The sequence below is a fragment of the Mobula birostris genome, chromosome 7, assembly GCF_030028105.1.
Source record: "Mobula birostris isolate sMobBir1 chromosome 7, sMobBir1.hap1, whole genome shotgun sequence".
Classification (NCBI taxonomy): domain Eukaryota; kingdom Metazoa; phylum Chordata; class Chondrichthyes; order Myliobatiformes; family Myliobatidae; genus Mobula; species Mobula birostris.
In genome coordinates, this window is record NC_092376.1 from 165,903,456 (window position 1) to 165,929,939 (window position 26,484).

General features: G+C 42.9%; 1 protein-coding gene across 1 annotated transcript; it reads right to left on the reverse strand.

The window, feature by feature from the left end:
* Positions 1-17,141: 17,141 nt before the first annotated feature.
* atox1 (antioxidant 1 copper chaperone) lies at positions 17,142-25,212 on the reverse strand. The gene is made up of 3 exons (XM_072264047.1): positions 25,102-25,212; positions 24,219-24,294; positions 17,142-17,297 (listed from the first exon to the last, which is right to left on the reverse strand). Exons 1-3 carry the CDS (start codon positions 25,105-25,107, stop codon positions 17,173-17,175), a joined length of 207 nt encoding a protein of 68 aa, XP_072120148.1. The 5' UTR covers positions 25,108-25,212; the 3' UTR covers positions 17,142-17,172.
* Positions 25,213-26,484: the final 1,272 nt, after the last annotated feature.

The window sequence follows — 26,484 nt, forward strand, 5'->3', positions numbered from 1 at the left end:
ACAAGTTGGAGCTGATCTCTTCCAAAAATCATATTCACTGATCCTCCGTAGCTTCAGCACCTTGCTCCATCAAATCACAGTCCCCCACTGGGCCAAATCCCACGACCGGGTCTCTCCAGTGTCTTCTCTCTCCATCTCCTGCTGAACAGACTCCATGTCAGGCACACAACACAAAAACCCGCTCCCCTGATTGGATGGCTCACATTCCAAAGCACCCATCATCTCTAACCATAACCCAAATATTATTTCTACAGAAAGAGCATTACATTAGCAGTGAAACCTTTTCCAGGGTGTTACACGCTTGCCCCACCAAAATTAGTCATGTCGTCATGACTTTGAGGCAATTTATCACCCCTTCATAAATAGCACAAAGTCTCACGAAAATTTTGTGATATCAGCTCTTCCAACTCAGGTTTAAATGGCAGTGACATAGTCTCACCAAGGACATAGGTGCCACACTCTGTTCCCCGGGTGCAACAGAAGTCAGTTTATCTAGGGGTTTCCTGTCCTTTTGAGACCTCCTTACCCCATTTTCTACTTCTTCTTCAGCTTTAGACACTCCCTGGGCTCTTTCCCGTCTCCCTGGAGAGCCTCCTCCCTGTCCATTGCTCATGCGTCCTGACAACTCAGGTCCTCTTGGCACTTGGCTGAGCTCGGCTTCATGCAGCAGAGTCCCCTCACAAGGTGTAGGGTCCATATCAAGCTCTGAGTCACCAGCCCCAGAGGTGAAGGTGGTTCTGATGGAGAATCTTGATAGGTCCAACCCCATCCTCTGGTTTCACTCAGAAAACAGGTATGTTTGGTATCTGACTCTCCATCACATAGGGCGTAACCACCCAGCGGTCAGCGAACTTATGCTTCCCAGGTAGCCTCAAATTCCTTATGAGGACTTTGTCTCCTGGCATTAGTTGGGAGAACCTAACCTTTTGATCATACCTCCTACTTCCTTGATTCTGCTTGGCAGCCGAGACTTCAGCTAGTTCATAAGCCTTTTCCGGCTTTAGATATTTCAGATAGGTCTTCTGTTGTAGATCTGCCACGCCAGTCCCAAAACAGAGATCAATGGGCACCCTCGCTTCACACCCGAACATCAGATAATATGGCAAGTACCCGGTATCTTCATTCTGTGTACAGTTGTAGCACTGGACCAGATGCCCAATATGTTGATTCCACTTGTTCCTTTTACTGATCTCCAAGGTTCCAATCATGTCTACCAAGGTCTGGTTAAACCTCTCAGGCTAGGGAACACCTTGCAGGTGATAAGGCGTAGTCCTCAACTTCGACTCCAAGCATGCTCAGTAACTCATGTATGAGCCTACTCTCGAAATCTCATCCCTGATTACTATGTATCTGCCTGGGGAGGCCATAATAAACAAAATACTTCTCCCATAACACTGTGGCCATGGTGGATGCCCTCTGATCCTTGGTCGGGAAGGCTTGTGCATATCTGGTGTACTTATCCATAATAACAAAGACATTCGCCATGTTGCTGGCATCAGGCTCTATTGACAGCAAATCCAGCCACAACATATCAAGTGGCTCTGCACTCCACAAATGAGATAATGGAGCGGCCCTCATAGGCAACATCTTTTCCCGTATACATCAAATGCATGACTTGTAGTACTCTTCGACCCCCAGCTTCATTCGGGGCCAGCAGAACCAATCTCCGAGTCTTGTCAACCCTCAAATGACTGGAATCATCATCGAGTGACTTCAACACAATCCTCCGATACTCCGCACACAGAACCAGCTGGGAACACTAAGGCCTGTCTGGAGGCGGTGTGACCCGGTATAGAATCTGGTTCCTCAACTGCAATCTCCAGGCATTGGTAAGGGTGCTGAGGAAGAGGATTTCTTGGAATGTATGCGGGATGGTTTTTTTGGACCAACATGTCGAGGAACCAACTAGAGAGCAGGCCATTCTAGACTGGGTATTGAGCAATGAGGAAGGGTTACTTAGCAATCTTGTTGTGAGAGGCCCCTTGGGTAAGAGTGACCATAATATGGTGGAATTCTTCATTAAGATGGAAAGTGACATAGTTAATTCAGAAACAAAGGTTCTGAACTTAAAGAAGGGTAACTTTGAAGGTATGAGACGTGAATTAGCTAAGACAGACTGGCAAATGACACTTAAAGGGTTGACGGTGGATATGCAATGGCAAGCATTTAAAGATCGCATGGATGAACTACAACAATTATTCATCCCAGTTTGGCAAAAGAATAAATCAGGGAAGGTCGTACACCCGTGGCTGACAAGGGAAATTAGGGATAGTATCAATTCCAAAGAAGCATACAAATTAGCCAGAAAAAGTGGCTCACCTGAGGACTGGGAGAAATTCAAAGTTCAGCAGAGGAGGACAAAGGGCTTAATTAGGAAAGGGAAAAAAGATTATGAGAGAAAACTGGCAGGGAACATAAAAACTGACTGTAAAAGCTTTAATAGATATGTGAAAAGAAAAAGATTGGTTAAGACAAATGTAGGTCCCCTACAGACAGAAACAGGTGAATTGATTATGGGGAGCAAGGACATGGCAGACCAATTGAATAACTACTTTGGTTCTGTCTTCACTAAGGAGGACATAAATAATCTTGCAGAACTAGTAGGGACAGAGGGTCCAGTGAGATGGAGGAACTGAGGGAAATACATGTTAGTAGGGAAGTGGTGTTAGGTAAATTGAAGGAATTAAAGGCAGATAAATCCCCAGGGCCAGATGGTCTGCATCCCAGAGTGCTTAAGGAAGTAGCCCAAGAAATAGTGGATGCATTAGTGATAATTTTTCAAAACTCTTTAGATTCTGGACTAGTTCCTGAGGATTGGAGGGTGGCTAATGTAACCCCACTTTTTAAAAAAGGAGGGAGAGAGAAACCAGGGAATTATAGACAGGTTAGCTTAACATCGGTGGTGGGGAAAATGCTAGAGTCAGTTATCAAAGATGTGATAACAGCACATTTGGAAAGCGGTGAAATCATCGGACAAAGTCAGCATGGATTTGTGAAAGGAAAATCATGTCTGACGAACCTCATTGAATTTTTTGAGGATGTAACTAGTAGAGTGGATAGGGGAGAACCAGTGGATGTGGTATATTTGGATTTTCAAAAGGCTTTTGACGAGGTCCCACACAGGAGATTAGTGTGCAAACTTAAAGCACACGGTATTGGGGGTAAGGTATTGATGTGGATAGAGAATTGGTTGGTAGACAGGAAGCAAAGAGTGGGAATAAACGGGACCTGTTCAGAATAGCAGGTAGTGACTAGTGGAGTACCACAAGGCTCAGTGCTGGGACCCCAGTTGTTTACAATATATATTAATGACTTAGATGAGGGAATTAAATGCAGCATCTCCAAGTTTGTGGATGATATGAAGCTGGGCGGCAGTGTTAGCTGTGAGGAGGATACTAAGAGGATGCAGGGTGACTTGGATAGGTTAGGTGAGTGGGCAGATTCATGGCAGATGCAATTTAATGTGGATAAATGTGAGGTTATCCACTTTGGTGGCAAAAACAGGAAAACAGATTATCATTTGAATGGTGGCCGATTAGGAAAAGGGGAGGTGCAACGAGACCTGGGTGTCATTATGCATCAGTCATTGAAAGTGGGCATGCAGGTACAGCAGACGGTGAAAAAGGCAAATGGTATGCTGGCATTCATAGCAAGAGGATTCGAGTGCAGGAGCAGGGAGGTACTACTGCAGTTGTACAAGGCCTTGGTGAGACCACACCTGGAGTATTGTGTGCAGTTTTGGTCCCCTAATCTGAGGAAAGTCATCCTTGCCATAGAGGGAGTACAATGAAGGTTCACCAGATTGATTCCGGGATGGCAGGACTTTCATATGATGAAAGACTGGATTGACTAGGCTTATATTCGTTGGAATTTAGAAGATTGAGGGGGGATCTTATTGAAACGTATAAAATCCTAAAGGGATTGGACAGGCTAGATACAGGAAGATTGTTCCCGATGTTGGGGAAGTCCAGAACGAGGGGTCACAGTTTGAGGATAAAGGGGAAGCCTTTTAGGACCGAGATCTTCACACAGAGTGGTGAATCTGTGGAATTCTCTGCCACAGGAAACAGTTGAGGCCAGTTCATTGGCTATACTTAAGAGGGAGTTAGATATGGCCCTTGTGGCTAAAGGGATCAGGGGGTATGGAGGGAAGGCTGGTACAGGGTTCTGAGTTGGATGATCCGCCATGATCATACTGAATGGCGGTGCAGGCTCGAAGGGCCGAATGGCCTACTCCTGCACTTATTTTCTATGTTTCTAATCTGGGCCATTTTCTCAGTAGTAGAGACACTGCAGAGTGTTTCACCTTGTCCACCTGGGGTCACATCCCCTTTCGTAACCGCTGACCAAACAGTATCTCTGCACAGGTCATCTCACTGCTGAGTGGCTGCCACATCCCCGGGACTCAATTCTAGCAACTGCTTTGTCTTCAGAGCAGTCAGGTTGCAGTACGCTTGTGGATGGCACCATCAGAAGCTCCCAAATGATCAGCATCAATGTTCCAACTCCCCGGCCATACTTCAGGCTGAAATCACACTAGACAATGCCACCAACCACTGATGGCCTGTGACATCCAATTTCACCGAGGTCAGGATACAAGTTAATGGGTTGTTGTCTGTCCTCACCTCAAACTTGGCACCATATAGATAGTCACTTAGCTTATCCGCCACAGCCCGTTTCAATGCCAGGAACTCCAACTTGTGTGTGGGGTAGTTTCGCTCAGAGGGTGACAGACTCCGAATGACAAACACGACAGATCTCAACCCTGTGCCCTGATCCAGAACACCCCCTAAACCCTCTCTGCTGGCATCCATATGCAGTACATATGGCAATTGAGGGTCTGCAAGAGCCAGCACAGGCGCTTTCATCAGCAACTGAAAGGCCTCATCACATTTCGCATCCCATCTCACTCCAAAAGGCTCAGATTATCTTTATCATTCTCTCTTTCCGTCCTCCTCCCTTTCTTCCCGAAGGAAGGGTAACCGCACAGAAGCTGAATTAAAGGGTAACTCATTTTAGTGTTGTCCTTTACAAATCTCTGATAGTACTGACAGAATCCAAGGAACGAGCGCAGGGCACTCACAGTCTGGGGCCTTGGCCATGTGGTCACCGCCTCTATCTTAGATAGATCTGTAGCTGCTCCATCACTTGTCCACGGAAATCTTTAACCCTTCAGCTTTCAGGAGGCACCTTCAGTAGCCTCACTTCATGTTCCTCCAAGGTGGACCCAAACACTATGAGGTTATCCAGGTATACCAACATCTCAAGCAAGTTCATATACCCCACAGTTTTCTCCATGACACATTGGAAAGTTGCCCGGACTCCCGATACAACCTGGGGCATCCTTTCTAACTGGAAGAATCCCAGTGGGCATACAAATGCCGTCTTCTCTGTCAGCCTCACTCATGGGTATCTGATAACACCCACCCCTCAAGTCCAACATACTGAACCACTCAAGGCATCCTCAATTCTCAGGACCATATACTGGTCAGGACTGTACACCTGTTCAGAGTCTGATAGTCCACACACATCCATACCTTCCCATTCTTCTTCCTGACCACCACTACTGGAGATGCATAGGGGCTTCTGGACTCAGTCACGATCCCAGCTTCCTTCAGCTTCTGCAGATGCTGCTGATTGTCTTCCACCTCTGCAAGCGCCAATCATCGCGACCCTTCTCTGAACGAAGTGAACTCTTGTCACCCAGATGGTATGACAAGTGCTCTTGGAACAACCCACATCAAACTCGTCAGTAGAAAAGACATCTTCCAGCTTCAACATCTTCTCCATCAACCTCCTCTTTGAACCTCCTTCGGAGAGTTAAAGTTGAATGACTTGGCAGTCAATTTCCCTTTTTCGGAGAGAGTTTCTTTCTGGCTTGTCTCACAGGGACACTAGACATTACCGTCTTGTATTCGAGAGACTGCCTTACATAACCAGAGGAAGAGCAGGAGAATTTGAAAATGTGTGGAAACCTTTATTGGAGTTTCTTGGACGTCAAGATGCACAGTCATTTTGAAATAGCTGTGTGCTGTTGAGTGCTTCTCTGGTTTTTTTTTCTGATGTGTTTTTATTTTATTCCTTTGTTAAATATGTGAAGTATGTGAAATGTTATATTTCTTTTCCTTTGATGATTGTGAAAAACATGAGGACATGTTTCACTATTTAGTTTAATTATTACTATTGTTTATTTGCATATGTGAAATATATGTAAAATTCAATTAAAATATTGAAAAAAAAGACATTACCGTCACTGGAAAAAGTTCCACCAATTTTCCCAATTTACAATGGCGAGAGAAGGGAACTGGCCAAGGTTGACTGGAAAGGGACACTAGCAGGAAGGACAGTAAAGCAGCAATGGCTGGATTTTCTGCAAAAAATGAGGGAATTGCAAGACAGATATATTCCAAATAAGAAGAAATTTTCGAATGCAAGAGGACACTACTGTGGTTGACAAGTGAAGTCACAGCCAAATTAAAAGAAAAGGAGAGGGAAGCCAAAGCTAGTGGGTAGTTAGAGGATTGGGAAGCTTTTAAAAACTTGCAGAAGAAAATTAAGAAGGTCATTAGGAAGGAAAAGATGAATTATGAAAGGAAGCTGGCAACTAATACCGAAGATACTAAAAGCTTTTTTAAGTGTCTAAAGGGGAAAAGAGAGTCAAGGGTAGATACAGAATCAATAAAAAATGATGCTGCAGATATTGTAATGAGAGACGCGGAGATCACAGAAGAACTGAATTCATATTTTACATCAGTCTTCATAACAGAAGACATCTGCAGTATACCAGGCATTCAAGAGTGTCAGGGAAGTGAAGTATGTGTAGTGAAAATTATGACTGAGAAGGTACTCCGGAAGCTTAGTGGGTCTGAGGGTGGATAAATCTCCTGGACCTGATGGAATGCACCCTCGGGTTCAGAAGGAAGCAGCTAGAGAGATTGCGGAGGCATTAACGAAGGTCTTTCAAGAACTGATAGATTCTGGCATTGTACCGGTTGACTGGAAAACTGCAAATGTTATTTCGCTATTTAAGAAGGGTGGGAGGCAGCAGAAAGAAACATTACAAGCAGAGTAGACAAAGGAGATGTGGTGTACTTGGATTTCCGGAAGGCCTTTGACAAAGTGCCGCACATGAGGCTGCATAACAAGATAAAATCCCATGGAATTACAGGGGAGTTACTAGCAAGGGTGGAGCATTGGCTGATAGGCAGAAAAAAGGGTGAGAATAAAGGAATCCTATTCTGGCTGGCTGCCGGTTATCAGTGGAGTTCCACAGGGGTTGTTGTTGGGACTGCTGCTTTTTACGATGTATGTCAATGATATGGACTATGGGATTACAGGTGTCCCCCACTTTTTAAACGTTTGCTTTACGAAAACTTGCTTTTACGAAAGACCTACATTAGTTACCCGTTTTCGCTAAAAGGTGTTCTCACTGTTACGAAAAAAGGCAGCGCGTGATAAAAGGCAGCGCGCGCCCCGAGCAGCCAAACTCATCCCCCGGAACTGCATTCTAGCCAGCATTGCTTAAACACATGCCTGTGAGCAGCCGTTAGCAAGATGAGTTCTAAGGTATCAGAAAAACCTAAAAGAGCTCGTAAGGGTGTTACACTTAGCGTAAAACTAGACATAATTAAGCGTATCGATTGTGGTGAACGAAGTAAGGATAAAGTGACCTTAGCTTGTGGAAGTTGACGAAGATGATGCTGAAGAGGTTTTGACATCCCATGACCAAGAACTGATAGATGAAGAGCTGATGCAATTGGAAGAGGAAAGGATAACAATCAAAACCGAATGCAGTAGCGAACGGACCGAAAATGAAGTCATTCAGGAACTGAACGTGAAGCAACTGCATGAGATGATAGAAAAATGCGCGAGGCTAAGCAGTCAAACATACTGTCGTTTTTCAAGCCTTCCACATCAGCCACAGCAATAAGCTAATTAATTAGGTGCCGCCTGGCATGTAGATGGCGGCCTGGATCAGAGGCGATTGCCGATTGCGTCGCCTCTGATCTAGGTCGACATTTGCGTGCCGGGCAGCACCTAATTAATTAGCTTATTTATTTCGGCTTTTTTCTTAAAGATGTGCTGGGTGCGTCCCAGCTACCGCTGTACCCCTCCCTGCATGCTTCGCGGATCGGTATGGGTCGGTGGCCTGGAGGGTGGGGGCCACTGCACCACCCCAACCTCCGACGACTCAGCCTAACACACCATCAGTGTGCTCGGCACTGTCTTCCCAATTCCAGTAAGTGATAGTACACAACATACATTATTTCTACTTTATGCAGGCTGTGGATTTTTATGTGTTATTTGGTATGATTTGGCAGCTTCATAGCTTAAGTGTTAGTGGAGAGAGTGTTTCTGCTGAGAGCACTTGCGTGAGATTTTTGCTACGGAGAACAGTGCGGCAATGATTGTAGAAAAGTATTTCTACTTTATATAGGCTGTGCATTTATCCTATCATTCCTGCTTTTACTATATGTTACCGCTATTTTAGATTTTACGTGTTATTTGGCATGATTTGGTAGGTTATTTTTTGGGTCTGCGAATGCTCACAAATTTTTCCCATATAAATAAATGGTAATTGCTTCTTCACTTTACGACATTCTGGCTTACGAACCATTTCACAGGAATGCTCTACCTTTGGATGGCAGGGGAAACCTGTAACGGATTTGTGGCTAAATTTGCTGATGATACAAAGATAGGTGGAGGAGCAGGTAGTGTTGAGGAAACAGAGCCTACAGAGAGACTTAGATAGTTTAGGCGAATGGGCAAAGAAGTGGCAAATGAAATACAATGTTGGAAAGTGTATGGTAATGCACTTTGGTGGAAGAAATAAAATGTGAGAGAATTCAAAATGCAGAGATGCAAAGGGACTTGGGATTCCTTGTGCAGGCTACCCTAAAGATTAACCTCCAGGTTGAGTCGATGGTGAAGAAGACGAATGCAATGTTGGCATTGATCTCTAGAGGTATAGAATATAAGAGCAGGGATGTGACGTTGAGGTTCTATAAAGCACTCATGAGACCACACTTGGGGTATCTGTGCAGTTTTGGGCTACTTATTTTAGAAAGGATATAGTGACATTGGAGAGGGTTCAGAGAAGGTTCATGAGAATGATTCCAGGAATGAAAGGGTTACCATATGAGGAACATCTGGTAGCTCTTGGGCTGTATTCCCTGGAGTTCAGGAGAATAAGGGGGGATCTCATAGAAACATTTCGAATGTTAAAAGACAAAAGAAAATAGACAATAGGTGCAGGAGTAGGCCATTCGGCCATTCGAGCCAGCACCGCCATTCACTGTGATCATGGCTGATCATCCACAATCAGTATCCAGTTCCTGCCTTATCCCCATAACCTTTGATTCCGCTACCTTTAAGAGCTCTATCCATCTCTTTCCTGAAAGCATCCAGAGACTTGGCCTCCACAGCCTTCTGGGGCAGAACATTCCATATATCCACCACTCTCTGGATGAAAAAGTTTTTCCTCAACTCCGTTCTAAATGGCTTACCCCTTATTCTTAAACTGTGGCCTCTGGTTCTGGACTCACCCATCAGCGGGAACATGCTTCCTGCCTCCAGCGTGTCCAATCCCTTAATAATCTTACATGTTTCAATAAGATCCCCTCTCAACCTTCTAAATTCCAGAGTATACAAGCCCAGTCGCTCCAGTCTTTCGACATATAACAGTCCCGCCATCCCAGGAATTAACCTTGTGAATCTACACTGCACTCCCTCAATAGCAAGAATGTCCTTCCTCAAATTTGGAGACCAAAACTGCACACAGTACTCCAGGTGTGGTCTCCACAGGGCCCTGTGCAGCTGCAGAAGGACCTCTTTGCTCTTATACTCAATTCCCCTTGTTACGAAGGCCAGCATGCCATTAGCTTTCTTCACTGCCTGCTGTACTTGCATGCTTCCTTTTAGTGACTGATGTCCAAGAACACCTAGATCTCGTTGTGCTTCCCCTTTTCCTAACTTGACTCCATTTAGATAATAATCTGCCTGAACAGATTAGATATGGCAGTTATTTCCCATGGTAGGGCAATCTAGGACAAGAGGGCACGACTTCAGGATTGAAGGACATCCATTCAGAACAGAAATGCGGAGAAATTACTTTAGTCAGAGGGTAGTAAATCTGTGGAACTTGTTGCCACGAGCAGCTGTGGAGGCCAAGTCATTGGGTGCATTTAAGGTAGAGATAGATAGGTTCTTTACAATAGACAATAGGTGCAAAAGTAGACCATTCCACCCTTCGAGCCTGCACCGCCATTCTGAGATCATGGCTGATCATCTACTATCAATACCCGGTTCCTGCCTTGTCCCCGTTACCCTTGATTCCCCTATCCATAAGATACCTATCTAGCTCCTTCTTGAAAGCATCCAGAGAATTGGCCTCCACTGCCTTCTGAGGCAGTGCGTTCCACACCTCCACAACTCTCTGGGAGAAGAAGTTCCTCCTCAACTCTGTCCTAAATGACCTACCCCTTATTCTTAAACCACGTCCTCTGGTACTGGACTCTCCCAGCATCTGGAACATACTTCCTACCTCTATCTTGTCCAATCCCTTAATAATCTTATATGTCTCAATCAGAACCCCCCTCAATCTTCTTAAATCCAGCATGTACAAGCCCAGTCTCTCTAACCTCTCTGCGTAAGACAGTCCGGACATCCCAGGAATTAACCTAGTGAACCTACGCTGCACCTCCTCCACAGCCAGGGTGCCCTTCCTTAACCCTGGAGACCAAAACTGCACACAATACTCCAGGTGTGGTCTCACCAGGACCCTGTACAAATGCAAAAGGATTTCCTTGCTCTTGTACTCAATTCCCTTTGTAATAAAGGTCAACATTCCATTAGCCTTCTTCACTGCCTGCTGCACTTGCTCATTCACCTTCAGAGACTGATGAACAAGTACTCCTAGATCTCTTTGTATTTCTCCCTTACCTAACTCCACACCGTTCAGATAATAATCTGCCTTCCTGTTCTTGCTCCCAAAGTGAATAATCTCACACTTATTCACATTAAACGCCATCTGCCAAGTTTCTGCCCACTCACCCAGCCTATCCAAGTCACCTTGAATTCTCCTAACATCCTCACCACATGTCACACTGCCACCCAGCTTAGTATCATCAGCAAACTTGCTGATGTTATTCACAATGCCTTCTTCTAAATCATTGACGTAAATCGTAATCCACCGAAGAGGGCCTCGGCATCAAGCATTCCAGAAAATTTGGGATTTCCCGTCACTGTAGTTACTTCCCCAGGCCATAACACGACTGGTTTGGACTGGGTGTACCACACACAGTCCCTTGTTTATGCTCACCATCCAGCCCAGTGAGGCCACGCACTTCCTCAAATACAGCTCTGAACACAAGGTGAATGGACAATGTTTTCAGAAAGCTAACTCCAACTTTCTCCTTGCAGGTTCCCACTAGCCTCCACACAACAGGAGTATTTCTCCCCAGAAGAATTGAAGCTTTGCCCTTCTCAACCAGGTCTGAACAAACCAACACGAACGTATCAAGGGCCTCTGCTACTCCTACATCTACCTCTGAAAACTTTAGCTTCGACAAATAACTATCATATGGATAGTCATCCGTACTAAGACCCCACACCTCTAGCGCATTGAGTGGCATCAGTAGTAAATGCTTTAAATACCGGTTGTAAAACGAACGGTACAGCAGAGTAACTTGAGAACCTGTGTCAAATATGGCTCGCATAAATATCCTCATTCCGTAGCGATACACTGGAGCTTGGCCCCACCAAGCCTTCAGGAATAGGGTTATTTGCTTCAGAGTGTTCCTTGATATATTGCTGGGAGCGTGTTCCCCCGAGATGTCAGGTCGTTCCCTCACTGGATCTCTTCTAAGTTTCCCAACATCTCTCTCCGCTTACGTGCCAGGGGCTCACTCTCCGAAGGCTTTCCCGGCCTTCACACACCCACCTGAAGTGTCCCTCTTCCCCACAGTTATAGCAGACAATACCAGTTGCTCTCCTTCTCGCGGAACCCTGTTCAGTAGCAGCCCCCTGCTTAGTCCGACTCTTTTGTCACGTGGGGTGGCTGCACCTGCCAATAACAACTGGAGTATCTCAGTTCTAAACTCTGCCACAAACTCCTTTACCACTCCCCGGGGGTGGGCTATCAGGGATCACTTCAGCAAAGGGGCTACTACAGAGGACTGTACCCTGATGACGGAGGCCTCCCACGCCTCTGTCACATTCGCCTCTTCTCTTACTTCTTTGATCAGCTTGACAAAGGAGGAAGGGGGCACGTCTTATGAGACATTCGGAGACCCCAAGAGATCACGTACTGTGACTGTACGTGTTCGCCACTTGGTCCATTGTTAACTGATTCACCTCAGCCATTCGAATGTCCCCCTATGCTGCAAGCAAGTCAGCTGCCCCTCTAGCTGAAAAATGTAGGCAGGAAGTTTCTCCCCTTTCTCCTGAAACATGATGCGAAACCCGGTCATAAGCTCTATTGGGCTTTCCATCATGCCCAAAACATTTTCTAGTGCTTGCAGGTAGCCCGGAGAAGTAGCCAAAGGGTCGTGTGCCTTTAAGGATCTCACTATGTCAGCAGTTGGCCCCCTCAGACTCTCTACCAGTTGCTGTCTTTTCACATCATCAGAGCACTGCCACTCATCCGGCATCTGAGAGGTCTGCTCCACCCAAGTCTCACACTCCTCTTGCCATATGGGGGTGGGCATTATTCCTGAGAACATACTCAGTCTATGATAACTATGTTGCCATTTATTTGCCATGGAGGTAAGGGCCGATACCAATCCAGAATATTCACCACTTGCTGGAGGACTCATTAAGTCTTTCACATCAGACCACTCCTTCCCCTTGCTCTGCAGAAACCAGAGAAACTTGTCTTTCAAGTCTCCGTTCCCAGCTACGGGAAACTCGGCTTTTGATTTGGCACTCTTGTCTATACTCCCCTCCTCCCGGAAAGTATGGACAGCCCACAGCTCCCAATCTCCCGGTTCCCCAACAGTACCATCAAATCCACGGCCATTAATTATGTCAGCGCTAGTCTGAACTAAAACAAAGTCTGTGCCCACCATTTTGTCAAACCTCCGTTTCATGATTGTAACTGTTCCTAATGCTTTATCAGTACTCCAAGTCCTAATTAACAATTCATTGGGGCTACGAATGTCTACCCCACTCAATACACACGCATTCGTTCCCGGTAATCCTGTTGATTTGCACCAACGCTCAACCCCTACAGCGTTCATAACCACGTATTGTAATCACCTCACTGGACAATAGTCTAACACAGGCTTAAACACACAACCCCCTGGTTCAATGCTCAGGGTAATCATACAGCATCCAACAAAATCAATTCCAGAAGAGCCCCCACAATGAAAACCCCAGGTTTCCTTGGGCTGTGCAAGTCTAGGGAATACACACCCTGGTCCTGTCAAACCCGTGAGACTGGGACGGCTCTCGCACACCAAATCCCGATTTGTGTGAATACTGTGTAATTTGCTATACTGTTACAACTCGGTACCAAGAAATAACAGACAGCACATTGCATATGATTAAAGAAATTATATTTATGAATCTTAACTTAACTGAAAGGCTAGTAAAGAAAAGAAAGAAAAAAACAAAAAGTCAACAGTCAAATGTGCACAAATTGGAGTTTAACTCTTCCAAAAGTCATATTCACCAATCGTCCACAGACCTCAGCACCTTGCTCCATCGAATCACGGTCCCCCCACCGGGTCAAATCCTACGACTGGGTCTCTCCAGCCTCTTCTCTCTCCATTTCCGGCCGAACAACAGACTCCAGCTCACACCAGTGTCAGACACAAAACCCACTCCCCTGATCCAAAGCACCCGTTATCTCTAACCATAACCCAAACACTGCTTCTACAAAAAGACCATTATGTTAGCAGTGAAACCTTTTCCAGGACATTACACTAATTTTCTATAGATCTATTGAATATGCCGACAAGAAAATAAATCTCAAGGTTGTATGTGGTGACATATACAGTGCCTATAAAAAGTATTCACTCCTCTTGGAAGTCTTCATGTTTTATTGCTTTATAACATTGAATCACAGTGGATTTAACTTGGCTTTTTTGATACTGATCAACATAAAAACTTTTTCATGTCAAAGTGAAAACTGATCTCTACAAAGTGATCTAAATTAATTACATATATAAAACAAAATAATTGATTGCATAAGTACTCATGGCCTTTAATATAAAACACCAAATCATCAGTGGTGCAGCCAATTGGTTTTAGAAGTCACATAATTAGTTGAATGGAGATCTGTTTTTGGAGAGCAGTCAAGGTGTTTCAACTGATTATTCTAAAAAAAACCTGTATCTGGAAGGTCCAACTGCTGGTGAGTCAGTAACATAGCAAAAAACTACACCATGAAGACAAAAGAATGCTCCATACAACTCTGCAAAAAGGCTACTGAAAAGCACAAGTCAGGAGACAGATACAAAGACATTTCCAAGTCACTGAATATCCCTTGGAACACAGTTAAGTCAATCAAGAAATAGAAAGAATATGGCATAGCTGTAAATCTGCCTACAGCAGACAGTCCTCAAAAGCTGAGTGACCGTATAAGAAGGGGACTAGTGAGGGCAGCCACCAAGAGACCTATGACAGCTCTGGAGGAGTTACAAACTTCAGTGGTTGAGACTGGAGAATCTGCACATACAACAACTGTTGCCCAGATACTTCACCAGTTGCAACTTTATGGAAGTGTGGCAAAGAGAACGCCACTGTTGGAAAAAACTCAAATGAAATCTCGGCTAGTTTGCCAGAAGGCATGTGGGAAACTTTGAAGTCAGCTGGAAGAAGGTTCAATGGTCTGATGAAACCAAAATTTAACTTCTAGGCCATCACACTAAATGCTATTTTGGCGTAGCCAAACACCGCACATCATCAAAAACACATCATCCCTAGCTTCATGCTGTGGAGATGCTTCACAGTAACAGGCCTTGGAAGGCTTGTGAAGGTAGAGGGTAAACTGATTGCAGCAAAATACAGGGAAAACCTGGAGGAAAAACTGATGCAGTCTGCAAGAGAACTGCGACTTGGGAGGAGATTTGTTTTCTAGCAAGACAATAACCCCAAGCATAAAGCCAAAGCCACACAGGAATGGCCTAAAAACAAAGTTAATGTCCTGGAGTGGCCAATTCAGAGTCCAGACCCTTATCCAATTGAGAAATTGTGGCTGGACTTGTAACGAACTATTCACTCACAATCCCCATGCAATCTGACAGAACTTGAGCAGTTTTGTAAAGAAGAATGGGGAAAAATTGCATTGTCCAGATGTGCAAAGTTGATATCAGAGACCTCTCCACACAGACTCAGGGCTATAATTGCTGCAATAGGTTCATCTACTGAATGCTGACTTGAATACTTATGTGATCAATTATTTTGCGTTTTATATTTGTAATTAATTTAGATCATTTTGTAGAGATTTGTTTTCACTTTGACACAAGAGTCTTTTTCTGTTAATCAGTGTCAAAAAAAAGCCAAATTAAATCCACTGTGATTCAATGTTGTAAAACAATCAAACATGAAGACTTCCAAGGGGGACAAATATTTTATATAGGCACTGTATGTACTTTGATAATAAAATTTACTTTGAACTTTAAATCATCCTGTAAGTAGGCTAGAGTTAAATCGGTGGGTTGCTGGACAAGCTTAGTTGGCCAAAAACATTTGGTACTTTAGGTCTACCGCATCAGTGAGCTCTTTGATAGAGGAGCTGGACTTGGTATGGAGTGCGAAGGCTATGTATAGCGTAATAGTGGGCTATTGTCTTGGATGTTTCTGTCGCAATTGCAAGACCCTGTTGGACATTGATAATATAAGATGCTACAGGTCTGTTTCCCTTGTTTGGTGGCATGACAGGTGGCAGGGGAGCTGTGCGGTGTCAGTTGTAGCAAGAACTAGGCCTCAAACTGTGGGCCTGCCTGCTGCTGCAGTCCAGCAAAGGAGACACTGGAGGCGGTGTAGTGTGCTGTCCATGCTTAGTTGGGGGCTGGCATCTCCCGTCGGTGTTGCCCTCCAGTATTTGATTGGTGGAATGACAAGCTGGATTGTGTGTGCAATTTTATCTGCGGACTGCCGAGAATTGCACCATCGATTCTCTCATGTCATTCAGGGCCTTGGGCTATGTATACATTTTTTTTGTGGGACTACATGTGTGCCAGCTATCTTGAATGTGCTGTGTATGTTTTGCACCTTGGCCTCAGAGGAATGCTGTTTCATTCAGCTGTATTCATGTAGGGTTAGAATAATAATTACACGTGAACTTGAGAAGGTCCATTCTGCATTATCTCTAAAAATCAATAAAATATAACCTGTTATTTTTCAAAATAGGGACATGCAATTGATATTATTGTATGTGGAATTTATGTAGAGAAATTAAGTAATATGCAAACTTAACAGCGATACGGATAATATCAAATGTTTCACGCGACTGGGTACTTCAACTTCTTTTAAAAGTTAATTTCTTGCCACAAAGCAAATAGTTAATTCGCACCACCCAGCAGCAGAAAGCCCTATCATTTAAAATCCAACAATTTCATGGGTTTCATGCTAGAGTGGGATTGCAACATCGCTACGTACATCGCTCCAGCTAATGATGCAGATGAGTTCTACTTAAAGATTTTAAATGTGCAAACTGTGAATATTTCTATAGGTGTGTGTTGCAGATTGCACAACCCAGCCTCCTCCCGTTCTTCTGTTTTCTGGACTTTTCCCCACTACATCCTCTCTAATCCACCAAATGTGCAAAGCCATCCATTGACGTGTGTGTGTGTGTGTGTGTGTGTGTGTGTCATGTGGAATGTTAGTTCAGAGTGGATTGTAATGCCGATATGACAGACTGAAGCAATAATCACTGCACTTCTCTCATCATGACATTTTACAGTCTAAAGACTTTTTTTTATTAATTCACTTAACAATGCATTTAATTCTACTTTCTACCCAGAGTAAGATTAACAATGTAGTTATTAAAGAAGCAACTTGTGTAAATTATGGTTTAGAATTAAGGGTCTGCAGAATCTTGGATGAAAGTATAGGTATCAGTAACAGCAACAAAGCTCTGAATATTTCATACATTCTTCAACAATTTTCTCGCAGAATGTATGATGTGTGATTACCTTTTCAGTTACCTTGACCACCATATGTGCTCTACTTTTTTCCAATATATTGTACATCCTTCCCAGTCTTTTTCAGATGTTCTGTCAAAGTCTCCACACTGTGTTTAGAGTCAATAAAAACTTTCTTGTTGGGGAGATCAATATCAAACTGTACGTCTGCAATAAATGGAAAAAAATTATCAAGTGAGGTCATTTTAGTTCTGCTACTTAAAACAAAAGTTCTACAGGAAGCAATGATCATTTCAAAATTGTCACACATAAATCTTTATAATGTAGCAGTTTTAGTGAAAAATATTATTAGAATTAAGGTAAATCACTCAAGAACTTCAATTGTGAACAATATAGTGGCATTCTAGAGTGCTGGGAGAAGCTGGAATGGAGGAAAGACGTACTCAGTGGTCACTTGACATTAAGTATCTCCTGTACCTAAGTGGCCACTGACTGTATGTACTTGGTCTTCTGCTGCTGCAGCCAATGGACTTCAAGGTTTGATGTGTCATGCATTCAGAAATGCTGTTCTGCATAACACTGTTTGGACACGTGGTTATTTGAATTACTGTAGACTTCCTGTCAGCTTGAACCAGTCTGGCCATTCTCTTCTGACCTTTCGCCCAAAGAACTGTCGTTCACTGGATTTTTTTTGTGTTTCTCACACCAATAACTGTAAACAAGAGACTGAAAATCTGAGATCAGCAGTTTTAGAGATATTCCAACCACACCTTCTGGCACCAACAATCATTCCAGTGTCAGTCACTTAGATGACATTTCTTACCCTTTTTGATGTTTGGTCTGAACAACAACTGAACCTCTTGACCATGTCTGTATGCCTTTATGTATTAGGTTGTTGTCATGATTGTCTGATTAGATATTTGTATTAATGAACAGGTGCACAGGAGTTCCTAATAAAGAGGCCACCTAGTATATAAAAATATCCAACTCAACCAAGTGTGACCACTTGACCTAATTCAACAAAAAAAACAAGTCCAATCTCAAGAATCAATGAAACACAAGAACAGCAAGGTCATGCAAAAGTGAACCTTCAAATCAAAATCTGTCTAATTAGGGCACATATAGCATCTTTTCATTTTTGCCAAGCCAAATTCCAGACATTTCCCATTAAATACGATTTTGTCATCTGCCTAAGGTCATCAGAAGGAAAAGAAAACTAATTTAAACACTGGTTAGGCATATTGCATATATAAAATGTTTGCTTTGAGGATATAGCCTGTTTATCTTTCCCAGAAGCAAGCACTTTGATTTGACAAAACTAAATTCAATATTTGGGAGTTACACAGGAGCACATGGAGATAAAATTCCATGAGACACAGGAGGAAGGGTGAAAAGAAGGCACAGACGAAAGAAGGATTATGAGGCATTAATAAATTCCGCTGGCTAGGGCCCAGGCAACCTAGATGCTACTGCCAACTTTGGAAGTAAAATAAGGAATGCCAGGAGTGGTCAGAAATCAAAAAGCATGGGGATTTGATATCGTAATACTGGATGCTACAGGAATAGAGACCACCGAAAAATTTGAAAATGAGGATGAGTGTTTTTAAAATTCAGGCAGTGCTAAACCAAGAGCCAATGCTAATCATCAACCACAAGAGATAATAAATGAACAAGATTAGGTAAGAAGTGAAAAGGGATCACAGATGCTGGAATCTAGAACGGAAAAAAAAACAGGATGCTGGAAGAACTCAGCAGGACAAGCAGCATCTGTGAAGGCAAAAGATGCAAGTTAATGTTTTGGATTGAGATGCTCTACTAGGACTGAGTGCTGCAGAATTGACCTGAAATGACGACTTACGTTTGTCTTCACAGATGTTGCTTAACTCTCCGAATTCTTCCAACTTCGTTCAGGATGTATTAAGGAGTTGGATTCAGGTTATAGAGCTTGAAATGTATTCTCACATACAATTAACAACAATGTTACTTGTGAATTTGGAAGCCTGATACATTTAACGCACAACAGCATTTTATGAACATAAACTGGAAGAGGTTGCAACCACCTGGTTTTTTGAGCCTCATCTGCAATTTGTTAAGGACATGTCTGATCTTCTATATCAGCAGCAGTTTCTAACTAGAATCTCACAGCACTTTATTATTTTCATGTCTGTAAATCTAGCTACGATATGAGTGAACACCATGATTAAGTACCATCAGCTCTTAGTGTGGAGATTCAAAAGGAATAAGTTTTGCATTTTATTTTTAAATGCCAACCTGTAATTTGGAAACTGTGGCCATTGCCCAAGACTCTTTAGCCAAAGGAAAATTTTCCCTGCACTTGAGCTATTAAGCCCTTTAAGAATTTTGTGAGGTTTTGATGAGAATACAGACCCATTCTACTCAAACTCACCTCACAGTGAAGAGTCATTGCATTCCCTCTATGGCAAGAACATTCTTTCATAAGAAAGAGCAATCCTCCAGATGCAATCTCATCAAGAAATGTACAATGCAGTAAGATTTCCTTTACTCCTCAATTCAAATTTGCTGGTAATGCAGGTGAACATATCATTTACCCACTTAATTGTTTTCTGATTGTGCACTTTAGCAATCTGTATACAATTACATGTAGGTCTCTTTAAAATTTAGTTTACTTAATCTCTCACCATTTAACAAATCATCTGTTTTTCTCATATGTGCAAAAAAAATGATCTTCATATGATCAACCTTTTCTTCCATGCCTCACCTCCTCCTACATTAATAATTTATAAATTAAATACTCATCACTCACCTCCCAAGTTTTGCAACATCACAATCAAACTAAAAGCCAAAGCTGAGAGACTCCTAAATTCCACTCAAAACATTGACTCTGAAGACTTCTGCATTCCAAGAACCACGTGTCCAAGTCACAAACTTTACACTAACTACCTGCACTACAGCAGTGACAACTGACACTAGTAAAGTTTTCCCAAACTTAAAAGAAAATCTTTATATTAATTATAGATGAAAACTCATATAGTTCTTGTCAAACTTGGCTTTCTGTAAGGGAAGTTTATACATAATTGTGTGTGTGTCCAAAAACATTGTTATGTTACTTTCAATGCTTCCATAGTTACTGACCCAAAAACCTATTCTTCGTACCTTCAACAGAAACAATACTTCAGTCTGCTTACTGATACTTTATCTTGCTGTCATTCAACAGTTCTGCAATCATGGCAATTAACTGTGGGTTCAAATTCTATTCACAGACCCAAGCACAATTGAGGCTGTTACATCAGCATCAAACTGAGCTAGCACAGCACTACCAGAGCTCCTGCATTTGATTTACAATTTTAAAAAGCTCCAGGTTGTTCTCTGGCAAAAGCTAAAGATTGCAGGCACTATCTTGAAATGCAGCAGGAGAATTATCAGTGGCCTGGTTGTTACCTATCACCAATTGTTTGCTTTTTGGGGGGAGCACTCTATACACATTCTGTTATCTTTTTCTACATTCTAACAGCACTCACACTTTACATTTTACTTAGCTGCAAGGCGCTTTGAGACATGGACCTTGAAGGACCCTCATAGCCAGTAATGAAGGTGAATTGCAAAAAGAATACAAAGAGGTTGCAATGTGATTTTACTGGGTTAAGCAAGTGGAGAAGAAGGAACAATGAAAATAAAAATTAATTATTCACTTTAAAAATGAGTGGAAAATAAAGTAAAACTAATAATATGACTGGGATATTTTCTAGTCCATTTAAAGTTATATACTACTATAATAAAATTTCTAGTGCATCCAGTATGCTTCTAGAGTACAAAATGACAAAGCATTGATGAGTTTTGGTTAAATGGTGTAGCTAGAGCCCCTGTGAAATTCACTGTATTTTAAACGGTGAAAAGGTTGCAACTAGCAGTGTATTGAGGAGTCTTGGTGTTATGGTGCATAAAATAGAAACATGCAGGTATATCAAGCAATTAGAAAGGCAAGTGCTACAACATCCTATGATGCAGTAGTGCGAAAGAAAGGATGTCTTGCTGACATTGGTAAGTCTATATTTCGATTACTGGATAGCTTTCGTCTCAGTGTCTCAAGGGATGTACTTACTTGAGTCCTAATAAAATTAACTTGGTTCCTGAGACAAGAGAGTTGTCCATACTCACTAGAATTTAGAACAAATTATGATCTTTAGCTTGCAAGATAATAAGAGGTACTGACGCGGTTACTTCTGATTTTGAATGTAAATTTCCCAGAGCAATGTTCCAGAATGGTGACTGCTTGTTTAAGTTGATGCTGAGAAGCTAATCTAGTTTGAAAATTAAAAACCAGTACATACAATCTCAGCACAAGAAGCTCATCATCCAGGACTGATACATTGTGAAATGTCACTGTTCACAGGGTTGCAAAGAGCTAGAATTCTCAACTGCAGAGTCCAGGGATGCCTCGGTCATTGAGCATTCCTTTCACTAACAACGTAAGCCTCTTACACGATCCACAACAGTGCACAAAAATTTAACATACTTATATTTTTGTGATCTTCTACTACTGTAACCCATCCACTTCAAAGTTCAACACGTTGTGCCTCTAGAGATGCTTTTTTGCACACTACAATTGTAATGTGTTGTTATTTGAGTTACTGTTGCCTTCCTGTCAGCTTGAACCAGTCTGACCATTCTCCTCTGACCTCTCTCGTTAACAAGGCATTTTCACCCACAGTGAGAGGGGCCCTCCCAGTCAGAGCACTCCTGTACGCCCGGAACGTCGTCTCTGCACCCCACTGCCCACGGGAGGACTGCAGTGAGGAGGAGTCTGTGACCCACCTCTTTGCACACTGCCAGTTCGCAAAGAGGGGGTGGAGGAGGATGGACGGGCTAGTGTCACGTTTTATCCCCAGCAGCTGCGTAACAGAGGACTCTCTGATCTACGGGCTGTTCCTGGGGACGCACACGGAGACCAACATCCGGTGCTGCTGGCAGATCATCAACTCGGTGAAAGACGCTCTTTGGTCGGCCCGAAACTTGATGATCTACAGCACATGGAGATGTCCGTGGGAGAATACTGCTGACTGGCACATTCTTGGCTGCAGGAGTACGTGCTGAGGGACGCACTGAAACTCGGTGCAGCCACCGCAAGGGCCCGGTGGGGAAGGACCACAGTATAGGTTTCTCCACCCGTGGGAGTGGGAGGGGTCGGTGGGCGGGGAGTATACCCCTCAACAATAATATGCTGAGCTGAACTACTGGAGTGCCACGTGGGTGGCTATAAATACGGATATGTACTGACTATAATGGAAACGTATGTAAAGGATGAAAAGTTATTGAATGGTTTATTGTATATATTTATTTTTGAATAAAGTATATTTTGAAATTAAAAAAAAAAAAAATTTTCACCCACAGAACTGCTGCTCTCTGGATGCTTTTCAAGTTTCTCTCACTATTGTCTGCAAATTCTAGAGACTGTTGTGTGTGAAAATTCTAGATCAGCAATTTCTGAGGTACTCAAACCACTCCATCTGGCACCAATAATCACTCCAAGTCACTTCGATCACATTTCTTCCCCCATTCTGATTTTTGGTCTGAACAACAACTGAACTGCTTGACTATGTCCACATGATTTCATGCATTGAGTTGCTGCCACATGATTGGCTGATTAGATACTCACATTAACAAGGTGTACAGTGTACCTAATAAAGTGGCCACTGAGTACATCTACAGTATTTGGCTCATCTTTCACTTGTTTTAAAACAGGCAAGTCACGATTTCCTTTAAAACGAAAACAAGAAAATAGCATAGAAGGTTTTGTTCTCAAATGAAGAAAGATTATATATGGTAGAGTAAATGGTGATGATCAGACCTTTCTTCAATGATAGCCTTGACATTTAAAAGCTATCAGTGCTCTCTGGCCAAGACATTAGGGAATCAATCAAACAATCAAGACTGTGTGCAAGGAGAATGCAAAACTCACTCAGTCAGCTAATGGAAGAAAGGAAGCTGCTGCAATAAGAAATGTGGATTATTCAGCACTGAAAAGAGATAGATGTGATTAATTTATAAGCACTTAAATAACGAAAGCATGGGAAAAGATAAACCTGGAAAATTGTGAAATAACAAGGTCAACAGTGAAGCAGATATCATTAGATCTTTACATATTAAAAGAAAAACAAAAGATAAAGAGTTGGTGCAGGAAGAATAAAGTATCCGTGATCGTTCTGAATGCCAGAACAAGCACAAGTTTATTCCAGCTTTTTTCTTATGCAGTGAAGCTGTAATTTAGGATTGATATAAAGAAATTTTTCTTAACATAAGTAATCAACATGTAAAATAGACTCCTGCATAACTAACTAGAAGGAATAAATCTTGAAATGGCTACAAGAGTATGCTGACTGGTTGCATCACGGTCTGGTACAGCAACATCCAATTCCCAAGATTGGAAAAGCCTCCAAAAAGTGGTGGATGCAGTCCAGACCATCACAGGCAAAGCCCTCCCCATCAATTAGCAAACCTACAAGGAACGATGCCACAAGAAAGCAGCATCCACCATCAAGGACCCCACCGTCCAGGTCTTGCTCATCTCGTTGAGCCACTGGGAAGGAAGTATGGGAGCCATAGGTCCCACACTACCAAGTTCAGGAACAATTAATACCCTTCAACCATAAGGCTCTGAATCAGCATAGATAACTTCACTCCACTCTGAGCTGACTGCACAACCTATGGACTCACTTAAAGCACTCTACAGTTCATGTTCTCAGTATTATATATACTATTTTTTTATATTTGCAGTTTGTCTTCTTGGTTATTTGCCAGTCCTTGTGTGAAATTTTTCCATTGATTCTATTGTTTTTAACTGTTCTGCCGTGAATGCGTACAGGAAATGAATTCCATGGAAGTATATGGTAACTTATACATACTTTGATAATAAATTTACTTTGAACTTTGAGTGGCATATTAATGGGATCTACAAGATGGGCCAACTGGTGTCACTCCTTAATAAGACTGAATTAGTCTATGATTTTATAGTTTTCTCTACAAATTTAATTTTGAAAGGTAATCTTGATTCAGAGCTTAACATCCAAAGCAAAATATTTGAATATGAACAAGACTGAGTATAATCTTCTATGTTTGAATCAGCTTTCAAGAGTCATATCTTCAGCTCACCTCCTAGTTTATTCAGCACTCGAGTCACTGCATTAGAGCAGCCTTCACATGTCATATCCACGAAGAATTCGTGCTTCTGCAGAAGATTAAATATTTAATAATCACTTTTTCAAATTACTCATTACATTCTTTTTTTTTAACCAATTTCCCCTGGGATCAATAACCTATGACTATGATTAGGTTTCTTTAAAGAGCAATATCTGATTGTTGGGTGGTTAAATTAAATTTTAAAATTATGTAAAAGATGAGATCAGAAATCTCTATATACAACACACACAAAATGCTGGAAAAACTCATCAGGCCAGGCAGCATCTATGGAAAAGAATAAACAGTTGACGTTTCTGGCCGAGTCCTTTCATCGGGACTGCAAGTTTCTCTCCAAATGCTGCTTCAAGTTGAAGGCACAACAGCTTAGGTGCCTGAAAAGGGCCATTGCAAAACAATCAAAACAAGTCATGCTATATATATCATCTGGTAGTCCTGATCAAAGCCCCTGGTGTTTAGACAACGAAAGTGACACAATTCCTAGACTTCCACGCATATGGAAGTTAATGACCACTAACAGATTAAGAATGCCAAGTCAACCGACTCTACAACCGGACTCTCCCAAGGAACGCCAGACGCAGTTAAAACTATTAAAACAGAATTATGCAAAGTGTTGTCAGCTGTCCGAGGCAGTAGTTTAGGGTAAGGAGATGGTGCGGACTGTGAACATCCTGGAAGGGGTGTACTCTGGAAATATCCAGGAGAAGCACTGACGCTGTAAACTTCCCCACCCTCCCCTTGAGCCCCGACGGTTTGCCAGGCCACCTCAGCCTACTCCCCGGACACTGTAGCCTCACTTCCACCCGACCCGTCCCACGGACAGGAACGCTTCCCTCACCGACATCTCCGCTCCGCCGCTCCCTCTCCGGCCGCGAGGATCCGCCGCGCAAGTGCAGACGCAGTTCACGTGAGAGGCCGCCGCTCCGGACTCCGGCGCCTAGGGGGAGCCAGCGGTTCGTGTCGGACGGCAAGCGAAAGGGAACCGCGTCGGAGCGTTCGTCATCTTCCTCAATCTCTCCTCGTGGCTCTGGATCCTTTGTCATTGAGCTCCTAGAGCCAGGTGCTTGCGTTTAGTAAACCTTTAGTCTGGAATGCTTGTGGTTCGGCACCAGAGCTGATGCTTACCCCTCGAAACTCCATGGGATCCTGGTTCCTATTTATCCTTGAAACATTACATTATAGCTTCATTATAAATTTATTCTAATATACCATGTACAGATCCTCCCAGGTTTATTACCTGAACCGAGCTCTCAAAGGGCAAAAGCCCCGATGCAGCCGGCAGATTAAAGGTAAATAGGGACTGTTGTGATCTGGGAAGAACCTGAAACAGCCTAATTAATGAATTAGTGTTTAATTAATAATAGCCCAGAAAATCCATCGTTTTAGCACCACCGAAGTCCACAGCATGCCAGATTATCAGTGTTACAGAAATTGCAGAGAGCTGTGAACATAGCCCGGTCTATCATGAAAATCAGTCCTCCCCTCCATTGATTCAATTTCCTTGGGAAAGCTGCCAACAGAATCAAAGATCTCACCCACCCCCACCCCCACTGGGCAGAAGGTGCGAAGTTCTTGAAATCACACACCACCAGGCTCAAGGACAGCTTCAATCACGGTGTTATAAGACTCAACAAACAACCGATGTGCAAAAGCAGACATACTATGCAAATAAAAGTAAGTCCATAGGTTGTGGAATCAATTCAGTGCCGAGGTAAATGACGTTATCCGAGCTAGTTAAGGAGACTGATATTTATATTATAATAGCTCTTCCTGAACCTGGTGGTTGGGGCTTGAAGCTCTTGTACCTCCTTCCTGATGGCAGCAGCAAGAAGTGGGCACGGCCAGGTTAATAGGGGTCCTTGATGATGGATCCTGTTTTCTTGTGGAGATGCTCAATGGTGGAGAAGGCTTTTCCTGTCATGGACTAGGCTGCATCCATTACTTTTTGTAGGCTCAGTGGCCCCATGTTATTTTAAATATAATCCACACAGGAGATGAGTAGGCCTGATATTTTTTCAATTTTTTCTGCTAACTTGCATGTTTATAAATCAGTAGATCTCGTATACTACTTAGCAACTTTTAAAATCTGCCTAGATGGTTCTGGGCATGTCTGAGACCAGTAGCTGTGCACATGTGTCGCCTGCAGTGGGCAGCAGAGACTTACTGTTTCTCCTATTGACAGTCGATGATTCTGCACTCACAGAACTTTTATGTGTGATAT

What these genes read in the sequence shown, in the direction of transcription:
- atox1 (XM_072264047.1), bottom strand. An exon ending in AGTGCTGAATAAACTAGGAG is followed by an intron (nt 17,298 to 24,218) that starts GTGAGCTGAAGA and finishes CATTTATTGCAG; the next exon opens with ACGTACAGTTTGATATTGAT.